Genomic DNA, 26,460 nt, shown 5'->3' with positions numbered 1-26,460 from the left:
AGCAGGAAGTGCTGAATTGTCATTGACAGCAGTGCAGATTTGTGTTTACTTCTGTATTTATGAAACTCTAGTGCAATAACTTAATGACAGACAGCTTACTCTTCTCAACGGAACAGATATTGACCACGTAACCCGCCCTCGGAGGAACATATGATCGAGGTATCGTGTTCAAATTATTAGTAAAGAGAGTCTGATGTAAGAACTAGCCTCGCTAGCTTGCACTGTGACTCAATTAGTTGTTTACTTTCTCGTTTTTATTGTGAATAAGCTGAAATTTATTTCATTGCTTCATTCAGCTTTGCCTCCAACAGTTTTTGGTGTAAAATCAGCTTCAGCTTTCGATTCCCATGTTTAAACACTAGCACAGGTTAAATACTGTTGAAACATTAGCTATTGAGCTCATAGTCAGGTAATGTAATCTGATGGAGGTCTAGGAGGTACATTGCACAATTAAATAAACATTTGCCGTTGATTTTGTCTATGCATGGATTATGCAAATATAAACGTCATTATTCACGTCATGATTCCGGAATGTGCCTTGACCAAGCCTGTCACTTTCAGGTCTTGCTGTCTGTGGTGTTACTGGAGGGCTAATCCTGATGCAGTGGCATTGTAGCTTCATAAATGAATCTTTCTTGTTCTCACTCCAGGTTTGAGGGATCTGTGAAGAAAATGAGCCGAAGCCGTAACCCGCCGCAGAAGGGCCAGGGGGCCGCCAGGGCCAAACAGGTAAAACACAAGATGAGAGTCAGTACTGTGTTAAGAATCAGCTTTAAAGTCATCTTAAAAATGGAAATTCACCCTATTCAGTTTATAAATGCATGTTATACACTACCTGAGCAAAAACAAAAGTCGCTGTTTGGATTTAAATAGGCAAACAACATCAAGAAGTGCATAAAATATTGGTCAAGATCTTGTATGGACAATGCAAGAGTCCATCACTCTGTAAAGTCTCCTCCAGCACATCCAAAAGACTTTCAATGAATTTAAAGTCTGGACTCATGTGTGAAAATGATTCTTCGTGCTCCCTCACAACCATTCTTTCACAATCTGAGCCGGATGAATCCTGACATTGTCATCCTGGAATATGGCCATGATGTGTCTTCCTACATGGTTGTTTAAGAAATGAAATGCTAGACACTCCATCAATTAGGGTTAGAAGAACTGTTGCCAAACATATAACATGCTAGAAACATAATAATCACTGCAATAATGATCCAATCATAGACTCTTAAGCTTTTGCCTATTTAAATCCAAACAGACACTTTTGTGGCCAGGCAGTTTAGGCAATTAATCCGATCATGTTTTTTATATTTGTATTATTTTTCAAAACCATTTTGACCTCGGAATGTTTAATCAGTATGTCTTAAATGCATAAAACTTTATAGACATATTAAAAAACATTAAAAAAGACACATCAAAATTACTAAAGCTAACAAAAGTTCAAATAAAATTGGGTAATATGAAATAAAAACTTCAAAATAATAATAAAAATATTTAAAAGTATCTCATTTTTACCAAAATAACACTGGCTCTCCATCCTCACGTGTAATCAGATGGGACTGCTGTTGGATTTGGCTCCTGACGGCGGGCTGGATGAATCCGGGGGAAATGAGGAGGAGTTAGAGGCGGAGCTTCTGGCCTTGATGGGGGGAGGAGGAGGAGGAGGGAGGGGCGGACCAGCGGGCAGGAAACCTGGAGGAAAAGGTGAGGACACCAAACATTGTGTAGATATGTCATCTATTAAAGTCCCCCGTAATCATTTTATCCCTTAATACTCATCCATGAATATGCAAATTAACCCCGCCTCCACTCACTCACTCACTCAGCTCAGAGATCCACTCGTTGACCATCACACGTTGATCTGATTGGTTACAAGGTAGTTTGTGACGTCAGAAACACCAGCGATTTCAAACCGTGTTTTTGAGACTGTCTTTGGTTCACTGCAGTTTTAAGGAGAAAATACTCAGCAATGGTTTCGACTTATGAATTTACACATGGTTTGTCTTAAATCATATTAAAAACACCACATAGACACATAAACAACATTAAAAGCTGGACTTTCACCACAGGGGGACTTTAACAATTATAACCATGGCATCTTTCCATCATCTTTCTCTCTTTTTTGCATCATGTAGCTCCGCTGCCCATGGAGGACATTGATCGGATGGCCGCTCTGTGTATGAAAGATCTGGACGAGGACGGAGACGATGATGGTGATTTGGAGAACGATGCTGATCTCCTGGTTAGGCAAAAACCTTCTTGTCTTTACGTCCACTGCATGGGATATGATGTTTCTCGCATGAAGAGATTTTCACTAAAGTCGTTTTTCAGGCCGAACTGAATGAGGTGTTGGAAGACGATGAGGAGCAAGTGGTCAGGAAAGCCCCTCCGTCACCAGCACCTCCTCAACGCTCAAATGCAACGCCCCAGTCCACAACCAGCCTGGAGTCTCGCCTGAGAGAGCGCTTAGACATGTACCAAACCGCCATTACCAACGCCAAGGCATCGGGGGAGACCAGCAAAGCTCGGAGATACGACCGTGGACTGAAGGTGGACCATATCTGAGAATAAAGATAGATTTTTTTTGATGGCCACTGCCAATATCTGAGAGAGCAGTGTGGCTGCTGTCAAAATAAAAGTCCCGCTTAGCTCACTTAAAAGTCAAACTTTTCGGCTGATGCAATAATTTAAATTGACCAAATATCTTGGCGATATAGATATCTGTCGAACGCCATGTCAAACTTTCTGTCCTGCTAATTTTCCCTCATGTTTGAGCACTGGTCTGTAACATGTTCTCCTTGTTTTTAGACTCTACAGTCAATGCTGACGTCAGCTAAAAAGGGGAAACCCATCAATGAAGACGAGATTCCTCCTCCTGTGGCCACTGGTGGAAAACCCTCCGCTGATTCGCAGGCAGAGCCAATCGGAGAGCAGGAAAAACCTGCTCCAGCAAACACACCACCTCAGACGGCCAACGTGAAGCCAATCGCTCCATCCAAACCTCAGTTTCTACAGCCTCCATCACAGAGACTGACTGCCGTAACGCCCGATACACCAGCCATATCACCCCTCACGCCCAGCCAGCCCAACACACAGCACTCAGGTACACACACACACACACTGAATATCTCATTTTACTCTTATAAAACTGTTTGGAAAGCTGTTACTATACACATTAGTCACATTTGTGTGCGTTTCAGAGCTCAAAGCGAGTATATTAAGCAGACAGAGAGAGTATAAGCTGGCAGCCATAAAGGCCAAACAGAGCGGAAACACTGACCAAGCCAAACAACTCTACTCAGTGTCCAAGGTAAGAGCGTCTCACCGATTCATTGGTACGTGTCATTTAGGCCACATTTACATTGGTTTGTTTGTTTCTCTTCTCATTTTATGCAAGAGCGCTATCGTTTATTTGGAAAGAAACTAATAGTTTTATTCAGCAAGGATGCATTAAATTGATCTAAAGTGATAGTAAAGACCAAGGATATTATTATAATAAAACAAAAAGCATAAAAAAAATCTTTGTTTCATGAAATAAAATAAATGTTAACTGAAATAAAATCAAATATTAAAAACATTATATCAGCTAGTTTTTCATTTTGTTGAGCTTGATATAAAACTGAAAAAAAGTTGGACACATTTAATAAACCTAACAAAAGCACCATAAAATGACTAAAACTTTCAAATTAAAAATGAAACCAAAAAAACAACTAAAAGTGATACTAAAATTGTAAAGACATGTTACAAAAGATTTTATTTCAAATGCTGTTCTTTTAACTTTCTATTCTTTAAAAGTCCTGAAATCAAATGTATCGTGGTTTCAATAAAAATATTTATCAGCACAACTGTTTTCAACACTGATAATAATCATAAATAATGTAATGATACTGCTTTATGTAATGAATATGTAATGTAATGAAATTCAGCTTTGATCACAGGAATAGATTACATTTTAATATACATTCACATAGAAAACAGCTGTTTTGAATTGTAATAATATTTCACAATATTACTGTGTTTTACTCTATTTTTGGTCAAATAAATGCAGCCTTGGTGAGCAGAAGAGACTTCTTTCAAAAACATTTAAACATCTTACCGACCCCAAGTGTAGGTCTATTATTGTGGACTGTAGATTTACACAACACTAGGTCACAATTAACCACCGCAACAACTATGACACTCATTTGCTGTCTGTCTCTGCGTTTCCCACAGAGATTAGACTCGCTGGTGGAGACGGTTGACCGAGGGGAGTTTGTGGACATCAGCTCACTGCCGCCCCCTCCTGGTACAGCCTTACCTCACAGATCATCACTCGCCCCAGTTGCATCCTGGTTAGTTTATTCAGATATTGATGAGAGTCTCTCTGTTTCAGCTGAGGTCGAAGTGCCACGTTCAAACCCTCCCCAGCTGTCCTCTAAACCAGAAGCCCCTCCTCCTGCCCCAGAACCAGGTGAGAACGAGTGTGTCGCTGATCAAACGCGGTCTAGATTTCAGTTACACTGTATATGAACGGATGTGTGTGTGTATGTTTCAGCTCTCTCTGCTCCCCGGAGCGTCGCCGAGGCCTTACAGCAGCGCATGGACAAATACAAAGAAGCTGCAGAGAGCGCCAAGAGCAAAGGAGACGACCGCAAAGCACGCATGCACCAGCGCATTATCAAGGTAACACACCTGAGGAGTCACGTGTGTATAACAATAATACAAAAAGCCATTTCTTTAACTTCTTTTGTGCGTGTGTTCTTCACTTCAGCAATATCAAGACGCCATTAAAGCTCAAAAAGCAGGACGGCCTGTGAATCTGGCAGATCTTCCTGTTCCACCAGGTAATGCTTGTGTACTTGTCTGCAGCGAGGGCCACTTTCCTGCAGAGTTTAGCTTCAGCCCTGATCACACACACCTGCCTGTGGCTTTCTAGTAATCCTGAAGACCTTGATTGTGTTTGATTAGGGTTTGGAGCTAAACTCTGCAGGACAGTGGCCTTTCTCGCCTTGGCTTTTGGCTTGCTTAGTTGCGGACATTTAATATCCAACAATAATGTTGATCTGCCTGCATTGACACCATTATGAGAACTGAACTGAGCTGGATGATGACATCACGGATTACTCCAGAGCAGCTAAATATGAACTAAATTAATAACGTTTCTACAACAAAAATTAACCATCACTGAACTGAATTAAGTTGGACTGTGACGCTATTTTCTTCTAGAAACAAACTTTGTTGCATTATTTTCCTGTTATCTCTGTAAAGCTGCTTTAAAACTGAATCTGTATTGTAAAAAGCGCTGTATGTGACTTGACTTGACTTGACTTGACAGTGGCCCTCGAGGGACAGAGTTCAGAATGTACAGCAGAAAAATTAGAGATCACAGGAAAGTCCTCACAATAGTTGTAGATGGTTTGTGTGCCTCTTTTGACGGTGTGTGTGTGTGCATGTCAGGTTGTCCTCCGCTGCAGGGCACCGAGGGAGGCAATCAGAACTTTATGGGCGTCCTGGAGACAGCCATGAAACTGGCCAATCAGGACGAAGATGCTGACGCGGATGAAGACGAGGAGACACACAAGGTCAGTGAAGCATCTAGAACAGAGATGGGCAACTTCAGTCCTGCGGAGTTTGGCTCCAACTCTAATCAAACACACCCGAACAAGCTAATCAACATCTTCAGGATGAATCAAAATCATTCACTATTCCCTGCATTACTCCACTGATATAGTCCACCGGAAGGAGGGAATGAAAACGAGTGTGTGAATTCAGACGCTGAGTGCCGGAAGGGCTGCCGCTTTTGCATAGATTGTGCTGTTTAATAATCATTTTAAACTTATCAAACTGGCAGCTCTAGGAGTAATGAAAAGATTTATCTTGAACCCTATAGAAACTAGCATGTATATAAACCGTAATTAAACAATTTAATAATCAATTAAAAAGGACTTTATACCTGTATGATATTACGCTGTACCCACATTGGACCAGCGGTTTGTTAAATGGATGGATGATTGATTCAGCTGCGGGCGACATCTTCTCCTTATTGCGGTGCATTGTGGGATTGAATGAGTGCAGACAGTGCCCTATCTAAGGGTGTATGGGGCGATTTCAGACACAGCCCTGGAAACTACAGGCAGGAGTTAAATCAGTGATGGAGCTGAACTCCTCAGGACAGTGTCCCTCCAGGACCGAAGTTGCCAATCCCTGATCTAGAAGGTGTGTTTCACCCTGATTCTTCATCGCTCTGTTTCCGTGTAGCCATCAGCTCCGCCTGCCGTTCAGAAATCAAGAGCTCCCGCTCCTCCGAAAGCCCCGTCCACCGCAGGGACGCCCACTGGCTCCACAAACACACCCAAACCAGGAGGGAAAGGTAGGCAGAGTTCATGCAAAGGCATTAATGTGCATGCGCTGATGTGTAATATATGTGTGTGTGTTGTGTTTTGCAGCCCAGCAGCAGCTGGATTTCCTGATGATGCGCAGACAGCAGTTTGTGAAGGCGGCGTTGCGCTCTAAAGAGATGAAGGACATGCAGGGAGCCGCGCAGCACCTCAGACACGCTAAAGGACTCGATGCCATGATCAATGCCGCCAAGTCGGGACTTCCTGTTGACATCACCAAGGTTTGCGAGTTTATGATGCTTTTCACATTTCCAGGGTTCTCAGAAAGTCATCATAGTTGGGTAAACTACAAAAACTACAACAAATATCTTTTTGTGTTATCATTTGCTCCAATAGAAAAAGAGAAATCCATGTCACTCCCTCAGCTGTTGTATTACAAGCACTATATGATAAACACAGCGATAAATGTCGGCATGAAAGGAAGTTGCGATAGTCTTTTCTTCCCTATTGTGACGTATATCCTAGTGAAACGGCCTCACAAACATCGGGCAGGGCAACCTGTCACTCACATCAGATCCACCAATAGAAAACCACAGCCATCCAATCAATTCCTCACGGACAAAATCAAGCCCCGCCCTCGTCATCAGAGAAGAGAAGAGATGCTGCAAGAGGGAGGGGAAGTTATTCTGATTCAAGATTATGAGGAATATGAATCTGACACAATAATGATGTGCACAGATAAATCATTAATAATAAATATCGCAAATAATATTCCATAAAAATCTTGATTTTTTTTCAAAATTTTGATTTTAACTAGTTTTCTGTAATTTAATGCCAAGGTAAGATCATTAACAATGTTATTAACTGTGGAAACGCGTCATCACAGTTTTTATTTGAGTGTTTAATAATTTGAGTAATTGATTGGTTATAAAAATAAACTTTATTTTTGGTAATAGTTTTTGGCTAAATGAAAACTTTAGTTAAAAATTCATTTCGGTCATCACTAGTGTGAAATAAGTGTTTGAGAAGTTGATTATTTTTAGACTCTGAGCTCGTCGCTCATCTAAACTGTACTTCAGTCCTTTTCTGGACAGTCCTGCATCAATGTGTGAATGTGAAGAGCTGTGTGTGTGTGTGTGTGTGAAGTGTCAGGATGCAGTGTTGTTCACAGTGGTGTGTGTGTGTGTGTGTGTGTGTGTGCAGGTGCCGGGCGCTCCGGTCAGTGAGGAGGACTACAGACTGTCTCAGTCTCGCTCGTCTGCAGTGTCCCCGCGCTCGACTGAACAGTACACACAACTCTTGGAGAAGCTCAAACTGCAGCACGAGGTCAGTGTCACACAGCGACTCGTAGATCTGACTCCTGTAGAGCGTTAACCACAAACGCATGGCTTATTCACCATCTAATGATTGATGTTTCCAGAAATGCCTGGCCTACTCGCAGCAGTTCACGCATATGGGGAATGTAGCTGAAACTGCCAGGTGTGTGTTTTCATTCATCTTGATGCTGTGTGTTTGTGTTAGTGAATGTCTGTTTAGATTTCTACATTCGGTAAGCTGAGTTTTCAGGTGTGTTTTGAGTGATGAATGTGCACTACTGTTCGAAAAGTTTGAGCAAGGACGCATTAAATTGATCAAAAGTGACAGTGAAGACATTTATAATGTTACAGAAGATATTTCAAATAAATGCTGTTCTTTTGAACTTTCTGTTCATCAAAGAATCCTGAAAAAAATAATCAAGTTTTCAACCAAAATATGAATTTTACTACTTTTTTTACTGTATTTTTAATCAAATAAATGCAGCCTTGGTGAGCAGAAGACACTTTAAAAATCTTGTCGACCCCAAACTTTTGAATAGTTGTGTATAAAATATAAAACAAAACAGAAAGAATTTGTCCTATTTACCTAACTAAGCACTAAAAGTGCAATTTTTAAACATATAATTTTAATAAATTAATGTACTGTTGTTGTTGTTGTTTTTTACAAATTTTTTTGATTTATACAAACATATTTTTTACACATTAATGATGTAAAAAGTTAACCATTATATAAATTAAATTGAATTCATAAAAAAGAAATGTAATTAAAGAAATATTTCAAATCTGTCAGAATGAAAGTTCTAAGCGTAAATACTAATATAAATCTTAAAGTGAAATATCAAATCTTGAGCTAGCCTTAATAAAGTATATCTGTGTCAGATTTTGCTAGCGTTGTAGAGACCGAATGTCCCACATGGACAGTAAAGCCTGAAATGACACACACACACAGTGTGAGCAGCGAACAGTCCCATGAGGAAGACTTGGTTTGTGTTGTAGGTTTGAGAAGCTGGCAGAGGAATGCATGAGCAATATTGAAGTACTGAAGAAAGCTCACGCTAAAGGCCGACCAGTACCCAAGTACCACACGGAGGAGCGCACCCTCAACACCGTCAAGTAAGAAGAACACACACAAACACACACACACACGTGTGTGTCCGTGAGGACGTCCTGCACAGAGTCCCTAAATGTCTTCATCTCTGTGTTTATAGGATCTTTCCTGACCTGACGTCCAATGACATGGTGCTGATCATCGTGAAAGGAATCAACCTGCCCACCCCTCCAGGTGTGTGTGTGTGTGTGTGTGTGTGTGTGTGTGTGTGTGTGTGTGTGTGTGTGTGTGTGTGTGTGTGTGTGTGTGTGTGTGTGTGTGTGTGTGTGTGTGTGTGTGTGTGTGTGTGTGTGTGTGTGTGTGTGTGTGTGTGTGTGTGTGTGTGTGTGTGTGTGTGTGTGTGTGTGTGTATGTGTGTGCAACTAACTTTGTGAGGTATGTTGAAAAATATTATTACAAATTAAAATAAGTGTTTTCTATGTGAATATCTGTTAAACTGTCATTTATTCCTGTAATCCAAGCTGAATGTTCAGCATCATCACTCCAGTCCTCAGGGTCACATGATCCTCCAGGAGTCATTCTAATATGATTCTAATTCTTCTAAAGAACAGCATTTATTTGAAATAGAATGTTTTGTAACATTATAAATGTCTTTATTGTCACTTGTGATCAATTTAATTGTCACAACATCCTATTCTGAATAAAAAAATATTAATTTGTTAAGAATATAGAATTTTACTGACCCCAAACTTTTGAATGTTATATATATATAGTCTAAATAAAGTCTGAGGAAATAAATAAACAATGATATTGACAAAAATCCTGCAAATGTTGTTTTGGTGTTTTCTCCAGGAGTTTCTGCCAACGATCTGGATGCAAGTGTGCGCTTTGAGTTTCCCTTCCCCAGTGCGGTACGCAACACGCACACACTCCAACACTCTCTCTCACACACACTCACACACACATGTCTGACTCTCTGAACACAACTCATTTATGATGGAGGACAAAAAGAGCCACAGTTTCCTCCTCGATTGCAGCAGCTTCCATTTTATTACAGATATCTTGTGTTTCCCAGGAACTGATGATATTGTTGTTTTGAACACATAAGATGGAAACGCTGCTTTATTCTCAAATGTTTTATGCGATATTGCAGTTTTGCGCATAAGTTAAATGCACAGCTTTGAACTTTGAAACATGTCTATTGTGTGTATTGTTTTCTCAGGAAGAAGCTCAGAGAGACAAAACCAGCACTGTGAAAAACACCAACTGTCCAGGTACACACACACACACACACACACACACACACACACACACACACACACACACACACACAGTCTGTCTGTTAAACAGGTGGCAGCATTAGATGACAGTCTCTGTGTGTTTCAGAGTTTAAGGAGCAGTTCAAGCTGAACATCAAGCGAGATCACAGAGGCTTTAAGAGGATCGTACAGGCCAAAGGCATCAAGCTGGAGATCGTTCACAAGGGGTGAGGAAACAATCCAGATCACACTCCACCACAACAGAGAGGAAACTGCTAATAATACTAATCAGTTAAAAAACAAACTCGCATTGTGACAATTAAGGAAATTCTCATCGCTGTAATATATCTGGATGTTTCTTTTTTTTGCTTTTTGTTTTCCAAAATCATGTTATTGTCAATGATTATTCTCAATACTCTAATTTTGTGTGTGTGTGTGTGTGTGCGCGCAGCGGTCTCTTCAAGACAGATAGAGTGGTGGGAAGCGCTCAGCTGAAGCTGGAAGCCCTGGAGAACCAGTGTGAGATCCGAGAGATTATAGACGTGAGTGATTCACACAGACTCACACTCACGTGTCACACACACACACACACTCAAGCCTGTGCTGCTGTTGCAGGTGCTGGATGGGCGTAAGGCGACGGGGGGGAAGCTGGAGGTGCGAGTGAAGATCCGAGAGCCGCTGGGAGGAGTTCAGCTGCAGTCGGTGACGGAGAAGTGGCTCGTCATCGACCCCATCACACCTTCACCTGAGAAAAACAAGGAACGGGTGCGAGAGGCTGTTTTTATTACACACAGGATGTACAATAAATAAAATGATATAGGGCCCTATTTTAAAGGGGGGGTGAAATGCTCATTTTCACTCAATCTCCTGTTAATCTTGAGTACCTATAGAGTAATATTGCATCCTTCATATCTCCAAAAAGTCTTTTGTTTTATCATATTTTTAATTGAAAGATTGGCTGTACCGAGTCTTTCCGGAAAAAACGAGCGGCTGGGGGCGGGCCGTGTGGGCGAAGCTTAGCTGTGCTTACCCGCCGAGCTAACAACACACAGAGACATTTGTTCAACAGTTTTACTCACCGTTCCAACGCACGACCGCGAACCTTTATCATTGTGACTGCTCGATCCTTAAGCATTAGACGATCTGCAAATCCGTCGATCTGGGCTTTGTTTATAAAACAATCATCGTCGAAATGCAGGAACAACAGTCTTACACAACTCCGTTTATGCTCAGGAAAACAAACTCCATCCACGGGTTCCTTAACGCTGGGTTCTTTGGGAATCTGTGCAGGGTTGTCTTGCCCTGGCAACCAAAAACACACTTCTTTGGTGACATTGACTTCCAAAAGCCGGGCAGGGCGCTTTGATGGCGAACTGCTTTCGCTCTCTTGCTCTGGTCTACGAGTGCGCGCGCGCCTGCGATCTTACCGGAGAAGTGCCCTTAGGACCCATATAAGGAAATTCCGCCCTCTCTTACATCAGACAGAGCCATACTCGGAAAAAAACTTTCCGAAACTTGTGACAAACCGGAAGGAATATTTTTGGAACAAAAATACTCCTTCAAACGTACAACTTAGTTTTTGAAACTTTGTCCATGTTTAGCATGGGAATCCAACTCTTTACCAGTGTAAAAAACTCAGAATGCATGAAATAGCATTTCACCCCCCCTTTAATGATCTGAAGTATCAAACGCGAAACGCAAGTAACTTTGTGGGCGGGTCTTGGGCGCTGTTGCTATTATACCGGCGGGATAAATGACTCTTGCGCCCGACGCAAATCTAAAATGGGTTGGTCTGAAGTAGCTTCATTATTCATAGGTGTGGTTTGGGCGTAACGTGAAATAAACCAATCAGAGCGACATCTCACATTCCCTTTAAGAGCAGGCGCTCTTGTTCCATGGCGGACTGCTATTATATCGGCGGATTTGCCAGTGGCACGCCAGGACCGGTTCACAGCCGAGGAGACCGACGTTCTCGTCAGGGCCGTAAAACACAGAGAAGTGACATTGGGGATGGAGAAACACACCCGAATTAGCTTCGGTTAAACAGGCGTATGATAATTTGGGTAAATGTGTAAGCTAGATTTATGCCTATTTTTTCACATCTTCATGGACACCACAATGATTTCCCTCGTGTGTTAATATTTTTCCTTGTAATTATGTATGGTTTGCAAAAATGGGAACTGCTGCATCTGTGTAGATGAGAGAAGCAAAGTGGATGCGCGTTGTGCACACACTACATTATGGCCGAGCATGCACCCTTAAAATAGCGTCTGAATAACATGCACCACTGACTTTAGACTAGGTTTCTCCTGGTCAGTGGCGGAATAGTTTTCTGGAGCTGCAAAATAGTACCAGGGAACGTTTGCGCCGGAACACGTCTCCTCTTTTTGCTGGACCACCCCCAGGAGCACAAGTTTATTCCCAATTTATAGACATGCGTCTCTGGAGGGAAAAGTCCGCTGTGCGTCGGGTGCAAAATAGGAACGATACATGCGTCGGTGTACAAAGTCAATTGCGCTGGGTCAGGGGCTCCAAGAGCCATTCAAGACAAAGGCTGAGAGTCCCAGTAATCGGACTCATTTAACTTACAATAGAGAGAACAGGACTGGCAGGAGCCTCTGCGTAACCGCTGATATCATCATCATAACCCTACATGATAAATTCAGTGTGCTCCACCTTAGTGTCTCATGTTATGTAAGATCAGCAGATCTTAAACAGATTCTTACATTTGTAACCCCACAGTAATGAAAAATTAACGATACATGGTAGTATTTGTTATACTGGCTTTTATACTGACTAAAATAAAGAAAATTGCAATATTCAATGTTTTTAAAAAAAATATAATTTATTTACTGTCTTTTTAAGAGTTTTTTTTATTGCAAAACAATATACCGTTCAAGACAACAAAGTTCAAATGAGAGAACATATGAGAAAATATGATGAAACTGAACAATTTTCAAAAATCTAATGTTTTTTTTTTATTTTGTTGTTTTGTTTTACGTTTCCATAAATCATAAACCATTTTCTTTCCAGCAAGCGCCTTCTCCAAGATCCAAACCCCAAAACGATCATGACAGGAACACGAAACCAAGGTAAAACTGAAGCCGATTGGACGACAGTTATTGCATGTGTGTCTTTGAGTGTGTTTACGTGTGTGTGTCTCTGTTTCAGCTCATCTATGAGTGTGTTCACGTGTGTGTGTCTGTTTCAGCTCATCTATGAGTGTGTTCACGTGTGTGTGTCTGTTTCAGCTCATCTATGAGTGTGTTCACGTGTGTGTGTCTCTGTTTCAGCTCATCTATGAGTGTGTTCACGTGTGTGTGTGTCTCTGTTTCAGCTCATCTATGAGTGTGTTCACGTGTGTGTGTCTGTTTCAGCTCATCTATGAGTGTGTTCACGTGTGTGTGTCTCTGTTTCAGCTCATCTATGAGTGTGTTCACGTGTGTGTGTCTCTGTTTCAGCTCATCTATGAGTGTGTTCACGTGTGTGTGTCTCTGTTTCAGCTCATCTATGAGTGTGTTCACGTGTGTGTCTCTGTTTCAGCTCATCAATGAGTGTGTTCACGTGTGTGTGTCTCTGTTTCAGCTCATCTATGAGTGTGTTCACGTGTGTGTCTCTGTTTCAGCTCATCTATGAGTGTGTTCACGTGTGTGTCTCTGTTTCAGCTCATCTATGAGTGTGTTCACGTGTGTGTGTCTCTGTTTCAGCTCATCTATGAGTGTTCACGTGTGTGTGTCTCTGTTTCAGCTCATCTATGAGTGTGTTCACGTGTGTGTCTCTGTTTCAGCTCATCTATGAGTGTGTTCACGTGTGTGTCTCTGTTTCAGCTCATCTATGAGTGTGTTCACGTGTGTGTCTCTGTTTCAGCTCATCTATGAGTGTGTTCACGTGTGTGTGTCTCTGTTTCAGCTCATCTATGAGTGTGTTCACGTGTGTGTCTCTGTTTCAGCTCATCTATGAGTGTGTTCACGTGTGTGTCTCTGTTTCAGCTCATCTATGAGTGTGTTCACGTGTGTGTGTCTCTGTTTCAGCTCATCTATGAGTGTGTTCATGTGTGTGTGTCTCTGTTTCAGCTCATCTATGAGTGTGTTCACGTGTGTGTGTCTCTGTTTCAGCTCATCTATGAGTGTGTTCACGTGTGTGTCTCTGTTTCAGCTCATCTATGAGTGTGTTCACGTGTGTGTCTCTGTTTCAGCTCATCTATGAGTGTGTTCACGTGTGTGTCTCTGTTTCAGCTCATCTATGAGTGTGTTCACGTGTGTGTGTCTCTGTTTCAGCTCATCTATGAGTGTGTTCACGTGTGTGTCTCTGTTTCAGCTCATCTATGAGTGTGTTCACGTGTGTGTGTGTGTGTGTGTGTGTGTGTGTGTGTGTGTGTGTGTGTCTCTGTTTCAGCTCATCTGAGTGTGTTCACGTGTGTGTCTCTGTTTCAGCTCATCTATGAGTGTGTTCACGTGTGTGTGTCTGTTTCAGCTCATCTATGAGTGTGTTCACGTGTGTGTCTCTGTTTCAGCTCATCTATGAGTGTGTTCATGTGTGTGTGTCTCTGTTTCAGCTCATCTATGAGTGTTCACGTGTGTGTGTCTCTGTTTCAGCTCATCTATGAGTATGTTCATGTGTGTGTCTCTGTTTCAGCTCATCTGAGTGTGTTCACGTGTGTGTGTCTCTGTTTCAGCTCATCTATGAGTGTGTTCACGTGTGTGTGTTTCTGTTTCAGCTCATCTATGAGTGTGTTCACGTGTGTGTCTCTGTTTCAGCTCATCTGAGTGTGTTCACGTGTGTGTGTCTCTGTTTCAGCTCATCTATGAGTGTGTTCACGTGTGTGTGTCTCTGTTTCAGCTCATCTATGAGTGTGTTCACGTGTGTGTCTCTGTTTCAGCTCATCTATGAGTGTGTTCACGTGTGTGTGTTTCTGTTTCAGCTCATCTATGAGTGTGTTCACGTGTGTGTCTCTGTTTCAGCTCATCTATGAGTGTGTTCACGTGTGTGTGTCTCTGTTTCAGCTCATCTATGAGTGTGTTCACGTGTGTGTGTCTCTGTTTCAGCTCATCTATGATTGTGTTCACGTGTGTGTCTCTGTTTCAGCTCATCTATGAGTGTGTTCACGTGTGTGTGTCTCTGTTTCAGCTCATCTATGAGTGTGTTCACGTGTGTGTCTCTGTTTCAGCTCATCTATGAGTGTGTTCACGTGTGTGTCTCTGTTTCAGCTCATCTATGAGTGTGTTCACGTGTGTGTGTCTCTGTTTCAGCTCATCTATGAGTGTGTTCATGTGTGTGTGTCTCTGTTTCAGCTCATCTATGAGTGTGTTCACGTGTGTGTGTCTCTGTTTCAGCTCATCTATGAGTGTTCACGTGTGTGTGTCTCTGTTTCAGCTCATCTATGAGTGTGTTCATGTGTGTGTGTCTCTGTTTCAGCTCATCTATGAGTGTTCACGTGTGTGTGTCTCTGTTTCAGCTCATCTATGAGTGTGTTCATGTGTGTGTCTCTGTTTCAGCTCATCTGAGTGTGTTCACGTGTGTGTGTCTCTGTTTCAGCTCATCTATGAGTGTGTTCACGTGTGTGTGTTTCTGTTTCAGCTCATCTATGAGTGTGTTCACGTGTGTGTCTCTGTTTCAGCTCATCTGAGTGTGTTCACGTGTGTGTGTCTCTGTTTCAGCTCATCTATGAGTGTGTTCACGTGTGTGTGTCTCTGTTTCAGCTCATCTATGAGTGTGTTCACGTGTGTGTGTCTCTGTTTCAGCTCATCTATGAGTGTGTTCACGTGTGTGTGTCTCTGTTTCAGCTCATCTATGAGTGTGTTCACGTGTGTGTGTCTCTGTTTCAGCTCATCTATGAGTGTGTTCACGTGTGTGTGTCTCTGTTTCAGCTCATCTATGAGTGTTCACGTGTGTGTGTCTCTGTTTCAGCTCATCTATGAGTGTGTTCATGTGTGTGTGTCTCTGTTTCAGCTCATCTGAGTGTGTTCACGTGTGTGTCTCTGTTTCAGCTCATCTGAGTGTGTTCACGTGTGTGTCTCTGTTTCAGCTCATCTATGAGTGTGTTCACGTGTGTGTCTCTGTTTCAGCTCATCTATGAGTGTGTTCACGTGTGTGTGTCTGTTTCAGCTCATCTATGAGTGTGTTCACGTGTGTGTCTCTGTTTCAGCTCATCTATGAGTGTGTTCACGTGTGTGTCTCTGTTTCAGCTCATCTATGAGTGTGTTCACGTGTGTGTGTCTCTGTTTCAGCTCATCTATGAGTGTTCACGTGTGTGTGTCTCTGTTTCAGCTCATCTATGAGTGTGTTCACGTGTGTGTCTCTGTTTCAGCTCATCTATGAGTGTGTTCACGTGTGTGTCTCTGTTTCAGCTCATCTATGAGTGTGTTCACGTGTGTGTCTCTGTTTCAGCTCATCTATGAGTGTGTTCACGTGTGTGTGTCTCTGTTTCAGCTCATCTATGAGTGTGTTCACGTGTGTGTCTCTGTTTCAGCTCATCTATGAGTGTGTTCACGTGTGTGTCTCTGTTTCAGCTCATCTATGAGTGTGTTCACGTGTGTGTGTCTCTGTTTCAGCTCATCTATGAGTGTGTTCATGTGTGTGTGTCTCTGTTTCAGCTCATCTATGAGTGTGTTCACGTGTGTGTGTCTCTGTTTCAGCTCATCTATGAGTGTGTTCACGTGTGTGTCTCTGTTTCAGCTCATCTATGAGTGTGTTCACGTGTGTGTCTCTGTTTCAGCTCATCTATGAGTGTGTTCACGTGTGTGTCTCTGTTTCAGCTCATCTATGAGTGTGTTCACGTGTGTGTGTCTCTGTTTCAGCTCATCTATGAGTGTGTTCACGTGTGTGTCTCTGTTTCAGCTCATCTATGAGTGTGTTCACGTGTGTGTGTGTGTGTGTGTGTGTGTGTGTGTGTGTGTGTGTGTGTCTCTGTTTCAGCTCATCTGAGTGTGTTCACGTGTGTGTCTCTGTTTCAGCTCATCTATGAGTGTGTTCACGTGTGTGTGTCTGTTTCAGCTCATCTATGAGTGTGTTCACGTGTGTGTCTCTGTTTCAGCTCATCTATGAGTGTGTTCATGTGTGTGTGTCTCTGTTTCAGCTCATCTATGAGTGTTCACGTGTGTGTGTCTCTGTTTCAGCTCATCTATGAGTATGTTCACGTGTGTGTGTGTGTGTGTGTGTGTGTGTGTGTCTGTTTCAGCTCATCTATGAGTGTGTTCACGTGTGTGTCTCTGTTTCAGCTCATCTATGAGTGTGTTCATGTGTGTGTGTCTCTGTTTCAGCTCATCTATGAGTGTGTTCACGTGTGTGTGTCTCTGTTTCAGCTCATCTGAGTGTGTTCACGTGTGTGTGTCTCTGTTTCAGCTCATCTATGAGTGTGTTCACGTGTGTGTGTTTCTGTTTCAGCTCATCTATGAGTGTGTTCACGTGTGTGTCTCTGTTTCAGCTCATCTGAGTGTGTTCACGTGTGTGTGTCTCTGTTTCAGCTCATCTATGAGTGTGTTCACGTGTGTGTGTCTCTGTTTCAGCTCATCTATGAGTGTGTTCACGTGTGTGTCTCTGTTTCAGCTCATCTATGAGTGTGTTCACGTGTGTGTCTCTGTTTCAGCTCATCTATGAGTGTGTTCACGTGTGTGTGTTTCTGTTTCAGCTCATCTATGAGTGTGTTCACGTGTGTGTCTCTGTTTCAGCTCATCTATGAGTGTGTTCACGTGTGTGTGTCTCTGTTTCAGCTCATCTATGAGTGTGTTCACGTGTGTGTGTCTCTGTTTCAGCTCATCTATGATTGTGTTCACGTGTGTGTCTCTGTTTCAGCTCATCTATGAGTGTGTTCACGTGTGTGTGTCTCTGTTTCAGCTCATCTATGAGTGTGTTCACGTGTGTGTCTCTGTTTCAGCTCATCTATGAGTGTGTTCACGTGTGTGTCTCTGTTTCAGCTCATCTATGAGTGTGTTCACGTGTGTGTGTCTCTGTTTCAGCTCATCTATGAGTGTGTTCATGTGTGTGTGTCTCTGTTTCAGCTCATCTATGAGTGTGTTCACGTGTGTGTGTCTCTGTTTCAGCTCATCTATGAGTGTTCACGTGTGTGTGTCTCTGTTTCAGCTCATCTATGAGTGTGTTCATGTGTGTGTGTCTCTGTTTCAGCTCATCTATGAGTGTTCACGTGTGTGTGTCTCTGTTTCAGCTCATCTATGAGTGTGTTCATGTGTGTGTCTCTGTTTCAGCTCATCTGAGTGTGTTCACGTGTGTGTGTCTCTGTTTCAGCTCATCTATGAGTGTGTTCACGTGTGTGTGTTTCTGTTTCAGCTCATCTATGAGTGTGTTCACGTGTGTGTCTCTGTTTCAGCTCATCTGAGTGTGTTCACGTGTGTGTGTCTCTGTTTCAGCTCATCTATGAGTGTGTTCACGTGTGTGTGTCTCTGTTTCAGCTCATCTATGAGTGTGTTCACGTGTGTGTGTCTCTGTTTCAGCTCATCTATGAGTGTGTTCACGTGTGTGTGTCTCTGTTTCAGCTCATCTATGAGTGTGTTCACGTGTGTGTGTCTCTGTTTCAGCTCATCTATGAGTGTGTTCACGTGTGTGTGTCTCTGTTTCAGCTCATCTATGAGTGTTCACGTGTGTGTGTCTCTGTTTCAGCTCATCTATGAGTGTGTTCATGTGTGTGTGTCTCTGTTTCAGCTCATCTGAGTGTGTTCACGTGTGTGTCTCTGTTTCAGCTCATCTGAGTGTGTTCACGTGTGTGTCTCTGTTTCAGCTCATCTATGAGTGTGTTCACGTGTGTGTGTCTGTTTCAGCTCATCTATGAGTGTGTTCACGTGTGTGTCTCTGTTTCAGCTCATCTATGAGTGTGTTCACGTGTGTGTCTCTGTTTCAGCTCATCTATGAGTGTGTTCACGTGTGTGTCTCTGTTTCAGCTCATCTATGAGTGTGTTCACGTGTGTGTGTCTCTGTTTCAGCTCATCTATGAGTGTGTTCACGTGTGTGTCTCTGTTTCAGCTCATCTATGAGTGTGTTCACGTGTGTGTCTCTGTTTCAGCTCATCTATGAGTGTTCACGTGTGTGTGTCTCTGTTTCAGCTCATCTATGAGTGTTCACGTGTGTGTGTCTCTGTTTCAGCTCATCTATGAGTGTGTTCATGTGTGTGTGTCTCTGTTTCAGCTCATCTATGAGTGTGTTCACGTGTGTGTGTCTCTGTTTCAGCTCATCTATGAGTGTGTTCACGTGTGTGTCTCTGTTTCAGCTCATCTATGAGTGTGTTCACGTGTGTGTCTCTGTTTCAGCTCATCTATGAGTGTGTTCACGTGTGTGTGTCTCTGTTTCAGCTCATCTGAGTGTGTTCACGTGTGTGTGTCTCTGTTTCAGCTCATCTGAGTGTGTTCACGTGTGTGTGTCTCTGTTTCAGCTCATCTATGAGTGTGTTCACGTGTGTGTGTCTGTTTCAGCTCATCTATGAGTGTGTTCACGTGTGTGTGTCTGTTTCAGCTCATCTATGAGTGTGTTCACGTGTGTGTCTCTGTTTCAGCTCATCTATGAGTGTGTTCACGTGTGTGTCTCTGTTTCAGCTCATCTATGAGTGTGTTCACGTGTGTGTCTCTGTTTCAGCTCATCTATGAGTGTGTTCACGTGTGTGTGTCTGTTTCAGCTCATCTATGAGTGTGTTCACGTGTGTGTGTCTCTGTTTCAGCTCATCTATGAGTGTGTTCACGTGTGTGTGTCTCTGTTTCAGCTCATCTATGAGTGTGTTCACGTGTGTGTGTCTCTGTTTCAGCTCATCTATGAGTGTGTTCACGTGTGTGTGTTTCTGTTTCAGCTCATCTATGAGTGTGTTCACGTGTGTGTCTCTGTTTCAGCTCATCTATGAGTGTGTTCACGTGTGTGTGTCTCTGTTTCAGCTCATCTATGAGTGTGTTCACGTGTGTGTGTCTCTGTTTCAGCTCATCTATGAGTGTGTTCACGTGTGTGTCTCTGTTTCAGCTCATCTATGAGTGTGTTCACGTGTGTGTGTCTCTGTTTCAGCTCATCTATGAGTGTGTTCACGTGTGTGTCTCTGTTTCAGCTCATCTATGAGTGTGTTCACGTGTGTGTGTCTCTGTTTCAGCTCATCTATGAGTGTTCACGTGTGTGTGTCTCTGTTTCAGCTCATCTATGAGTGTGTTCATGTGTGTGTGTCTCTGTTTCAGCTCATCTATGAGTGTGTTCATGTGTGTGTGTCTCTGTTTCAGCTCATCTATGAGTGTGTTCACGTGTGTGTGTCTCTGTTTCAGCTCATCTATGAGTGTGTTCACGTGTGTGTGTCTCTGTTTCAGCTCATCTATGAGTGTGTTCACGTGTGTGTGTCTCTGTTTCAGCTCATCTATGAGTGTGTTCACGTGTGTGTCTCTGTTTCAGCTCATCTATGAGTGTGTTCACGTGTGTGTGTCTCTGTTTCAGCTCATCTATGAGTGTTCACGTGTGTGTGTCTCTGTTTCAGCTCATCTATGAGTGTGTTCACGTGTGTGTGTCTCTGTTTCAGCTCATCTATGAGTGTGTTCACGTGTGTGTGTCTCTGTTTCAGCTCATCTATGAGTGTTCACGTGTGTGTGTCTCTGTTTCAGCTCATCTATGAGTGTGTTCACGTGTGTGTCTCTGTTTCAGCTCATCTATGAGTGTGTTCACGTGTGTGTCTCTGTTTCAGCTCATCTATGAGTGTGTTCACGTGTGTGTCTCTGTTTCAGCTCATCTATGAGTGTGTTCATGTGTGTGTGTCTCTGTTTCAGCTCATCTATGAGTGTGTTCATGTGTGTGTGTCTCTGTTTCAGCTCATCTGAGTGTGTTCACGTGTGTGTGTCTCTGTTTCAGCTCATCTATGAGTGTGTTCACGTGTGTGTGTTTCTGTTTCAGCTCATCTATGAGTGTGTTCACGTGTGTGTCTCTGTTTCAGCTCATCTGTGTGTGTGTCTCTGTTTCAGCTCATCTATGAGTGTGTTCACGTGTGTGTGTTTCTGTTTCAGCTCATCTATGAGTGTGTTCACGTGTGTGTTTCTGTTTCAGCTCATCTATGAGTGTGTTCACGTGTGTGTCTCTGTTTCAGCTCATCTATGAGTGTGTTCACGTGTGTGTCTCTGTTTCAGCTCATCTATGAGTGTGTTCACGTGTGTGTGTCTGTTTCAGCTCATCTATGAGTGTGTTCACGTGTGTGTGTCTCTGTTTCAGCTCATCTGAGTGTGTTCACGTGTGTGTCTCTGTTTCAGCTCATCTATGAGTGTGTTCACGTGTGTGTGTCTGTTTCAGCTCATCTATGAGTGTGTTCACGTGTGTGTGTCTCTGTTTCAGCTCATCTATGAGTGTGTTCACGTGTGTGTCTCTGTTTCAGCTCATCTATGAGTGTGTTCACGTGTGTGTGTGTGTCTCTGTTTCAGCTCATCTATGAGTGTGTTCACGTGTGTGTCTCTGTTTCAGCTCATCTATGAGTGTTCACGTGTGTGTGTCTCTGTTTCAGCTCATCTATGAGTGTGTTCATGTGTGTGTGTCTCTGTTTCAGCTCATCTGAGTGTGTTCACGTGTGTGTCTCTGTTTCAGCTCATCTATGAGTGTGTTCACGTGTGTGTGTCTCTGTTTCAGCTCATCTATGAGTGTGTTCACGTGTGTGTGTCTCTGTTTCAGCTCATCTATGAGTGTGTTCACGTGTGTGTCTCTGTTTCAGCTCATCTATGAGTGTGTTCACGTGTGTGTCTCTGTTTCAGCTCATCTATGAGTGTGTTCACGTGTGTGTCTCTGTTTCAGCTCATCTATGAGTGTTCACGTGTGTGTGTCTCTGTTTCAGCTCATCTATGAGTGTGTTCATGTGTGTGTGTCTCTGTTTCAGCTCATCTATGAGTGTTCATGTGTGTGTGTCTCTGTTTCAGCTCATCTATGAGTGTTCATGTGTGTGTGTCTCTGTTTCAGCTCATCTATGAGTGTGTTCACGTGTGTGTGTGTCTCTGTTTCAGCTCATCTATGAGTGTGTTCACGTGTGTGTGTCTCTGTTTCAGCTCATCTATGAGTGTTCACGTGTGTGTGTCTCTGTTTCAGCTCATCTATGAGTGTGTTCATGTGTGTGTCTCTGTTTCAGCTCATCTGAGTGTGTTCACGTGTGTGTCTCTGTTTCAGCTCATCCATGAGTGTGTTCACGTGTGTGTGTCTCTGTTTCAGCTCATCTATGAGTGTGTTCACGTGTGTGTGTCTCTGTTTCAGCTCATCTATGAGTGTGTTCACGTGTGTGTGTCTCTGTTTCAGCTCATCTATGAGTGTTCACGTGTGTGTGTCTCTGTTTCAGCTCATCTATGAGTGTGTTCATGTGTGTGTGTCTCTGTTTCAGCTCATCTGAGTGTGTTCACGTGTGTGTCTCTGTTTCAGCTCATCTATGAGTGTGTTCACGTGTGTGTGTCTCTGTTTCAGCTCATCTATGAGTGTGTTCACGTGTGTGTGTCTCTGTTTCAGCTCATCTGAGTGTGTTCACGTGTGTGTCTCTGTTTCAGCTCATCTATGAGTGTGTTCACGTGTGTGTGTCTGTTTCAGCTCATCTATGAGTGTGTTCACGTGTGTGTCTCTGTTTCAGCTCATCTGAGTGTGTTTACGTGTGTGTGTCTGTTTCAGCTCATCTATGAGTGTGTTCACGTGTGTGTCTCTGTTTCAGCTCATCTATGAGTGTGTTCACGTGTGTGTGTGTGTGTGTGTGTGTGTGTGTGTGTGTGTGTGTGTGTGTGTGTGTGTGTGTGTGTCTCTGTTTCAGCTCATCTATGAGTGTGTTCACGTGTGTGTGTCTCTGTTTCAGCTCATCTGAGTGTGTTCACGTGTGTGTCTCTGTTTCAGCTCATCTATGAGTGTGTTCACGTGTGTGTGTCTGTTTCAGCTCATCTATGAGTGTGTTCACGTGTGTGTCTCTGTTTCAGCTCATCTGAGTGTGTTCACGTGTGTGTGTCTCTGTTTCAGCTCATCTATGAGTGTGTTCACGTGTGTGTCTCTGTTTCAGCTCATCTATGAGTGTGTTCACGTGTGTGTCTCTGTTTCAGCTCATCTATGAGTGTGTTCACGTGTGTGTGTCTCTGTTTCAGCTCATCTATGAGTGTGTTCACGTGTGTGTGTCTGTTTCAGCTCATCTATGAGTGTGTTCACGTGTGTGTCTCTGTTTCAGCTCATCTATGAGTGTGTTCACGTGTGTGTCTCTGTTTCAGCTCATCTATGAGTGTGTTCACGTGTGTGTCTCTGTTTCAGCTCATCTATGAGTGTGTTCACGTGTGTGTCTCTGTTTCAGCTCATCTATGAGTGTGTTCACGTGTGTGTGTCTCTGTTTCAGCTCATCTATGAGTGTGTTCACGTGTGTGTGTCTGTTTCAGCTCATCTATGAGTGTGTTCACGTGTGTGTCTCTGTTTCAGCTCATCTATGAGTGTGTTCACGTGTGTGTCTCTGTTTCAGCTCATCTATGAGTGTGTTCACGTGTGTGTGTCTCTGTTTCAGCTCATCTATGAGTGTGTTCACGTGTGTGTGTCTCTGTTTCAGCTCATCTATGAGTGTGTTCACGTGTGTGTCTCTGTTTCAGCTCATCTATGAGTGTGTTCACGTGTGTGTGTCTCTGTTTCAGCTCATCTATGAGTGTGTTCACGTGTGTGTGTCTCTGTTTCAGCTCATCTATGAGTGTGTTCACGTGTGTGTGTCTCTGTTTCAGCTCATCTATGAGTGTGTTCACGTGTGTGTGTCTCTGTTTCAGCTCATCTATGAGTGTGTTCACGTGTGTGTGTTTCTGTTTCAGCTCATCTATGAGTGTGTTCACGTGTGTGTCTCTGTTTCAGCTCATCTATGAGTGTGTTCACGTGTGTGTGTCTCTGTTTCAGCTCATCTATGAGTGTGTTCACGTGTGTGTGTCTCTGTTTCAGCTCATCTATGAGTGTGTTCACGTGTGTGTCTCTGTTTCAGCTCATCTATGAGTGTGTTCACGTGTGTGTCTCTGTTTCAGCTCATCTATGAGTGTGTTCACGTGTGTGTGTCTCTGTTTCAGCTCATCTATGAGTGTGTTCACGTGTGTGTCTCTGTTTCAGCTCATCTATGAGTGTGTTCACGTGTGTGTGTCTCTGTTTCAGCTCATCTATGAGTGTGTTCATGTGTGTGTGTCTCTGTTTCAGCTCATCTATGAGTGTGTTCATGTGTGTGTGTCTCTGTTTCAGCTCATCTATGAGTGTGTTCACGTGTGTGTGTCTCTGTTTCAGCTCATCTATGAGTGTGTTCACGTGTGTGTCTCTGTTTCAGCTCATCTATGAGTGTGTTCACGTGTGTGTGTCTCTGTTTCAGCTCATCTATGAGTGTTCACGTGTGTGTGTCTCTGTTTCAGCTCATCTATGAGTGTGTTCATGTGTGTGTGTCTCTGTTTCAGCTCATCTATGAGTGTTCATGTGTGTGTGTCTCTGTTTCAGCTCATCTGAGTGTGTTCACGTGTGTGTCTCTGTTTCAGCTCATCTATGAGTGTGTTCACGTGTGTGTGTCTGTTTCAGCTCATCTATGAGTGTGTTCACGTGTGTGTGTGTGTCTCTGTTTCAGCTCATCTATGAGTGTGTTCATGTGTGTGTCTCTGTTTCAGCTCATCTGAGTGTGTTCACGTGTGTGTCTCTGTTTCAGCTCATCTATGAGTGTGTTCACGTGTGTGTGTCTCTGTTTCAGCTCATCTATGAGTGTGTTCACGTGTGTGTGTCTCTGTTTCAGCTCATCTATGAGTGTTCACGTGTGTGTGTCTCTGTTTCAGCTCATCTATGAGTGTGTTCATGTGTGTGTGTCTCTGTTTCAGCTCATCTGAGTGTGTTCACGTGTGTGTCTCTGTTTCAGCTCATCTATGAGTGTGTTCACGTGTGTGTGTCTCTGTTTCAGCTCATCTATGAGTGTGTTCACGTGTGTGTGTCTCTGTTTCAGCTCATCTATGAGTGTGTTCACGTGTGTGTGTCTCTGTTTCAGCTCATCTATGAGTGTGTTCATGTGTGTGTGTCTCTGTTTCAGCTCATCTATGAGTGTGTTCACGTGTGTGTGTCTCTGTTTCAGCTCATCTATGAGTGTGTTCACGTGTGTGTGTCTCTGTTTCAGCTCATCTATGAGTGTGTTCACGTGTGTGTGTCTCTGTTTCAGCTCATCTATGAGTGTGTTCATGTGTGTGTGTCTCTGTTTCAGCTCATCTATGAGTGTGTTCATGTGTGTGTGTCTCTGTTTCAGCTCATCTATGAGTGTGTTCACGTGTGTGTGTCTCTGTTTCAGCTCTCCTCCGCAGTATAAACTGCACAGCTTCAGCCTGCTTCACTACGACAAAGAGAGACTGGAGTGGAAGGTGTGTGTTGGTGCTGTTGGCTGTTTTAAGCAGATATGGAGTGTATCATGAGTCAGTGTGTGCATCTCTTCAGATCAGTGAATATAAGAAGAACAGACGAGATCCGTCGGAGCTGGTGAAGCAGCACATGGAAGCCTGTCAGCGACTGCAGTGGCAGAAATCATTCCTGGAGAAACACCCGGCAGCGCTGACAGGTAACACACACCACCAGCTTTAACAGAGGCGGCGCTGGGACAACTGTAGAGTCATTAAGAAAGAAAATCACATTTCTTCACATCCAGAAAGGACGCATTCAATTGATCAAAAAAGTGACAGTATACATATATAATGTTACAGAAAATTTCTATGTCAAATTAACAAACTTTCTATTTATCAACAAAAATCCTGAAATCAAATGAGTCCCTGTTTCCACATTAATATTTATCAGCACAACTGTTTTCAACATTGATAATAATCGTAAATGTTTCTTGATCATCAAATCCTCATATTAGAGTGATTTCTGAAGGATCATGTGACGCTGGAGACTGGAGTGATGATGCTGAGAATTCAGCTTTGATCACAAAGATAAATTACAGTTTAACAATATATTCACCTAAAAAACTTATTTTAAATTGTAATAATATTTCACAATATTACTGTTTTTACTGTATTTTTGATCAAAAAAAAGCTGGCTTGGTGAGCAGAAAATACTAAATTCAAAAACATTATAAATCTTACCGACCCCAAACCTTTAAACAACTTTAGTGTACATAATTACATTATAAATACATAAATAATTAGCACACCACACTCTAACATTAACAAATACCTCTTGAAATTTTTACATTTTAATTAATACAATTATTTGGTCCATTTATTAACTTTGTTCATGTCTGAATAGTAGTGTATCAGACACATTTTGAACATTTACATGAAATGCAACTATGAAAAATAAAAAAAATAATTAATTAATTTAAAAAAGTCAACAGCAGCTGTATTTCACAAAATATCTATTTTATTACAGAAATGAATATGAAATGCTGGAATAATACTGATTGATGATTCAAACGGATCTATGAATCATTTCTTTTAAGTGATTCATTGAAATGAACCGTCTGAATAAACCGATTCACTTGCATGAACTGATGTTTCCAGCACTAGAATGACCAACAACAAGACAGATCGTCAATAATGTGTCTCTGTCTGTGTCTCAGAATATGAAAATGTGCTGCGGAAGTT

The 26,460-nt window shown here is 42.7% G+C and overlaps 1 protein-coding gene across 2 annotated transcripts in view; it reads left to right on the top strand.

The window, feature by feature from the left end:
• The first annotated feature begins 4 nt into the window (after positions 1 to 4).
• cc2d1a (coiled-coil and C2 domain containing 1A) overlaps positions 5 to 26,460 on the top strand; it is a 27,380-nt gene continuing 924 nt past the window's right edge. The window contains exons 1-27 of one of the 2 annotated variants that reach the window (XM_081362529.1): positions 5 to 159; positions 651 to 729; positions 1,557 to 1,707; positions 2,139 to 2,245; positions 2,335 to 2,553; positions 2,812 to 3,106; positions 3,204 to 3,313; positions 4,216 to 4,288; positions 4,376 to 4,453; positions 4,538 to 4,665; positions 4,754 to 4,826; positions 5,440 to 5,564; positions 6,241 to 6,352; positions 6,429 to 6,601; positions 7,524 to 7,646; positions 7,741 to 7,799; positions 8,633 to 8,749; positions 8,845 to 8,918; positions 9,537 to 9,595; positions 9,907 to 9,958; positions 10,071 to 10,170; positions 10,395 to 10,485; positions 10,559 to 10,708; positions 12,977 to 13,035; positions 25,173 to 25,242; positions 25,316 to 25,436; positions 26,436 to 26,460. The exon at positions 26,436 to 26,460 is cut by the window's right edge and continues 52 nt beyond it. In XM_081362529.1, the coding sequence (XP_081218655.1) occupies positions 673 to 729; positions 1,557 to 1,707; positions 2,139 to 2,245; positions 2,335 to 2,553; positions 2,812 to 3,106; positions 3,204 to 3,313; positions 4,216 to 4,288; positions 4,376 to 4,453; positions 4,538 to 4,665; positions 4,754 to 4,826; positions 5,440 to 5,564; positions 6,241 to 6,352; positions 6,429 to 6,601; positions 7,524 to 7,646; positions 7,741 to 7,799; positions 8,633 to 8,749; positions 8,845 to 8,918; positions 9,537 to 9,595; positions 9,907 to 9,958; positions 10,071 to 10,170; positions 10,395 to 10,485; positions 10,559 to 10,708; positions 12,977 to 13,035; positions 25,173 to 25,242; positions 25,316 to 25,436; positions 26,436 to 26,460 (2,801 nt within the window). In that variant the 5' untranslated portion in view covers positions 5 to 159; positions 651 to 672. The remainder of the gene's footprint in view (positions 160 to 650; positions 730 to 1,556; positions 1,708 to 2,138; positions 2,246 to 2,334; positions 2,554 to 2,811; positions 3,107 to 3,203; positions 3,314 to 4,215; positions 4,289 to 4,375; positions 4,454 to 4,537; positions 4,666 to 4,753; positions 4,827 to 5,439; positions 5,565 to 6,240; positions 6,353 to 6,428; positions 6,602 to 7,523; positions 7,647 to 7,740; positions 7,800 to 8,632; positions 8,750 to 8,844; positions 8,919 to 9,536; positions 9,596 to 9,906; positions 9,959 to 10,070; positions 10,171 to 10,394; positions 10,486 to 10,558; positions 10,709 to 12,976; positions 13,036 to 25,172; positions 25,243 to 25,315; positions 25,437 to 26,435) is intronic. The other variant, XM_081362530.1, reaches the window with a different exon arrangement.

The sequence above is a fragment of the Scardinius erythrophthalmus genome (assembly GCF_964197995.2).
Source record: "Scardinius erythrophthalmus genome assembly, chromosome: 3".
In the NCBI taxonomy this organism is placed as follows: domain Eukaryota; kingdom Metazoa; phylum Chordata; class Actinopteri; order Cypriniformes; family Leuciscidae; genus Scardinius; species Scardinius erythrophthalmus.
Note: the sequence above shows the minus strand (reverse complement) of the source record. Positions and strands in the feature narration are given on the sequence as shown.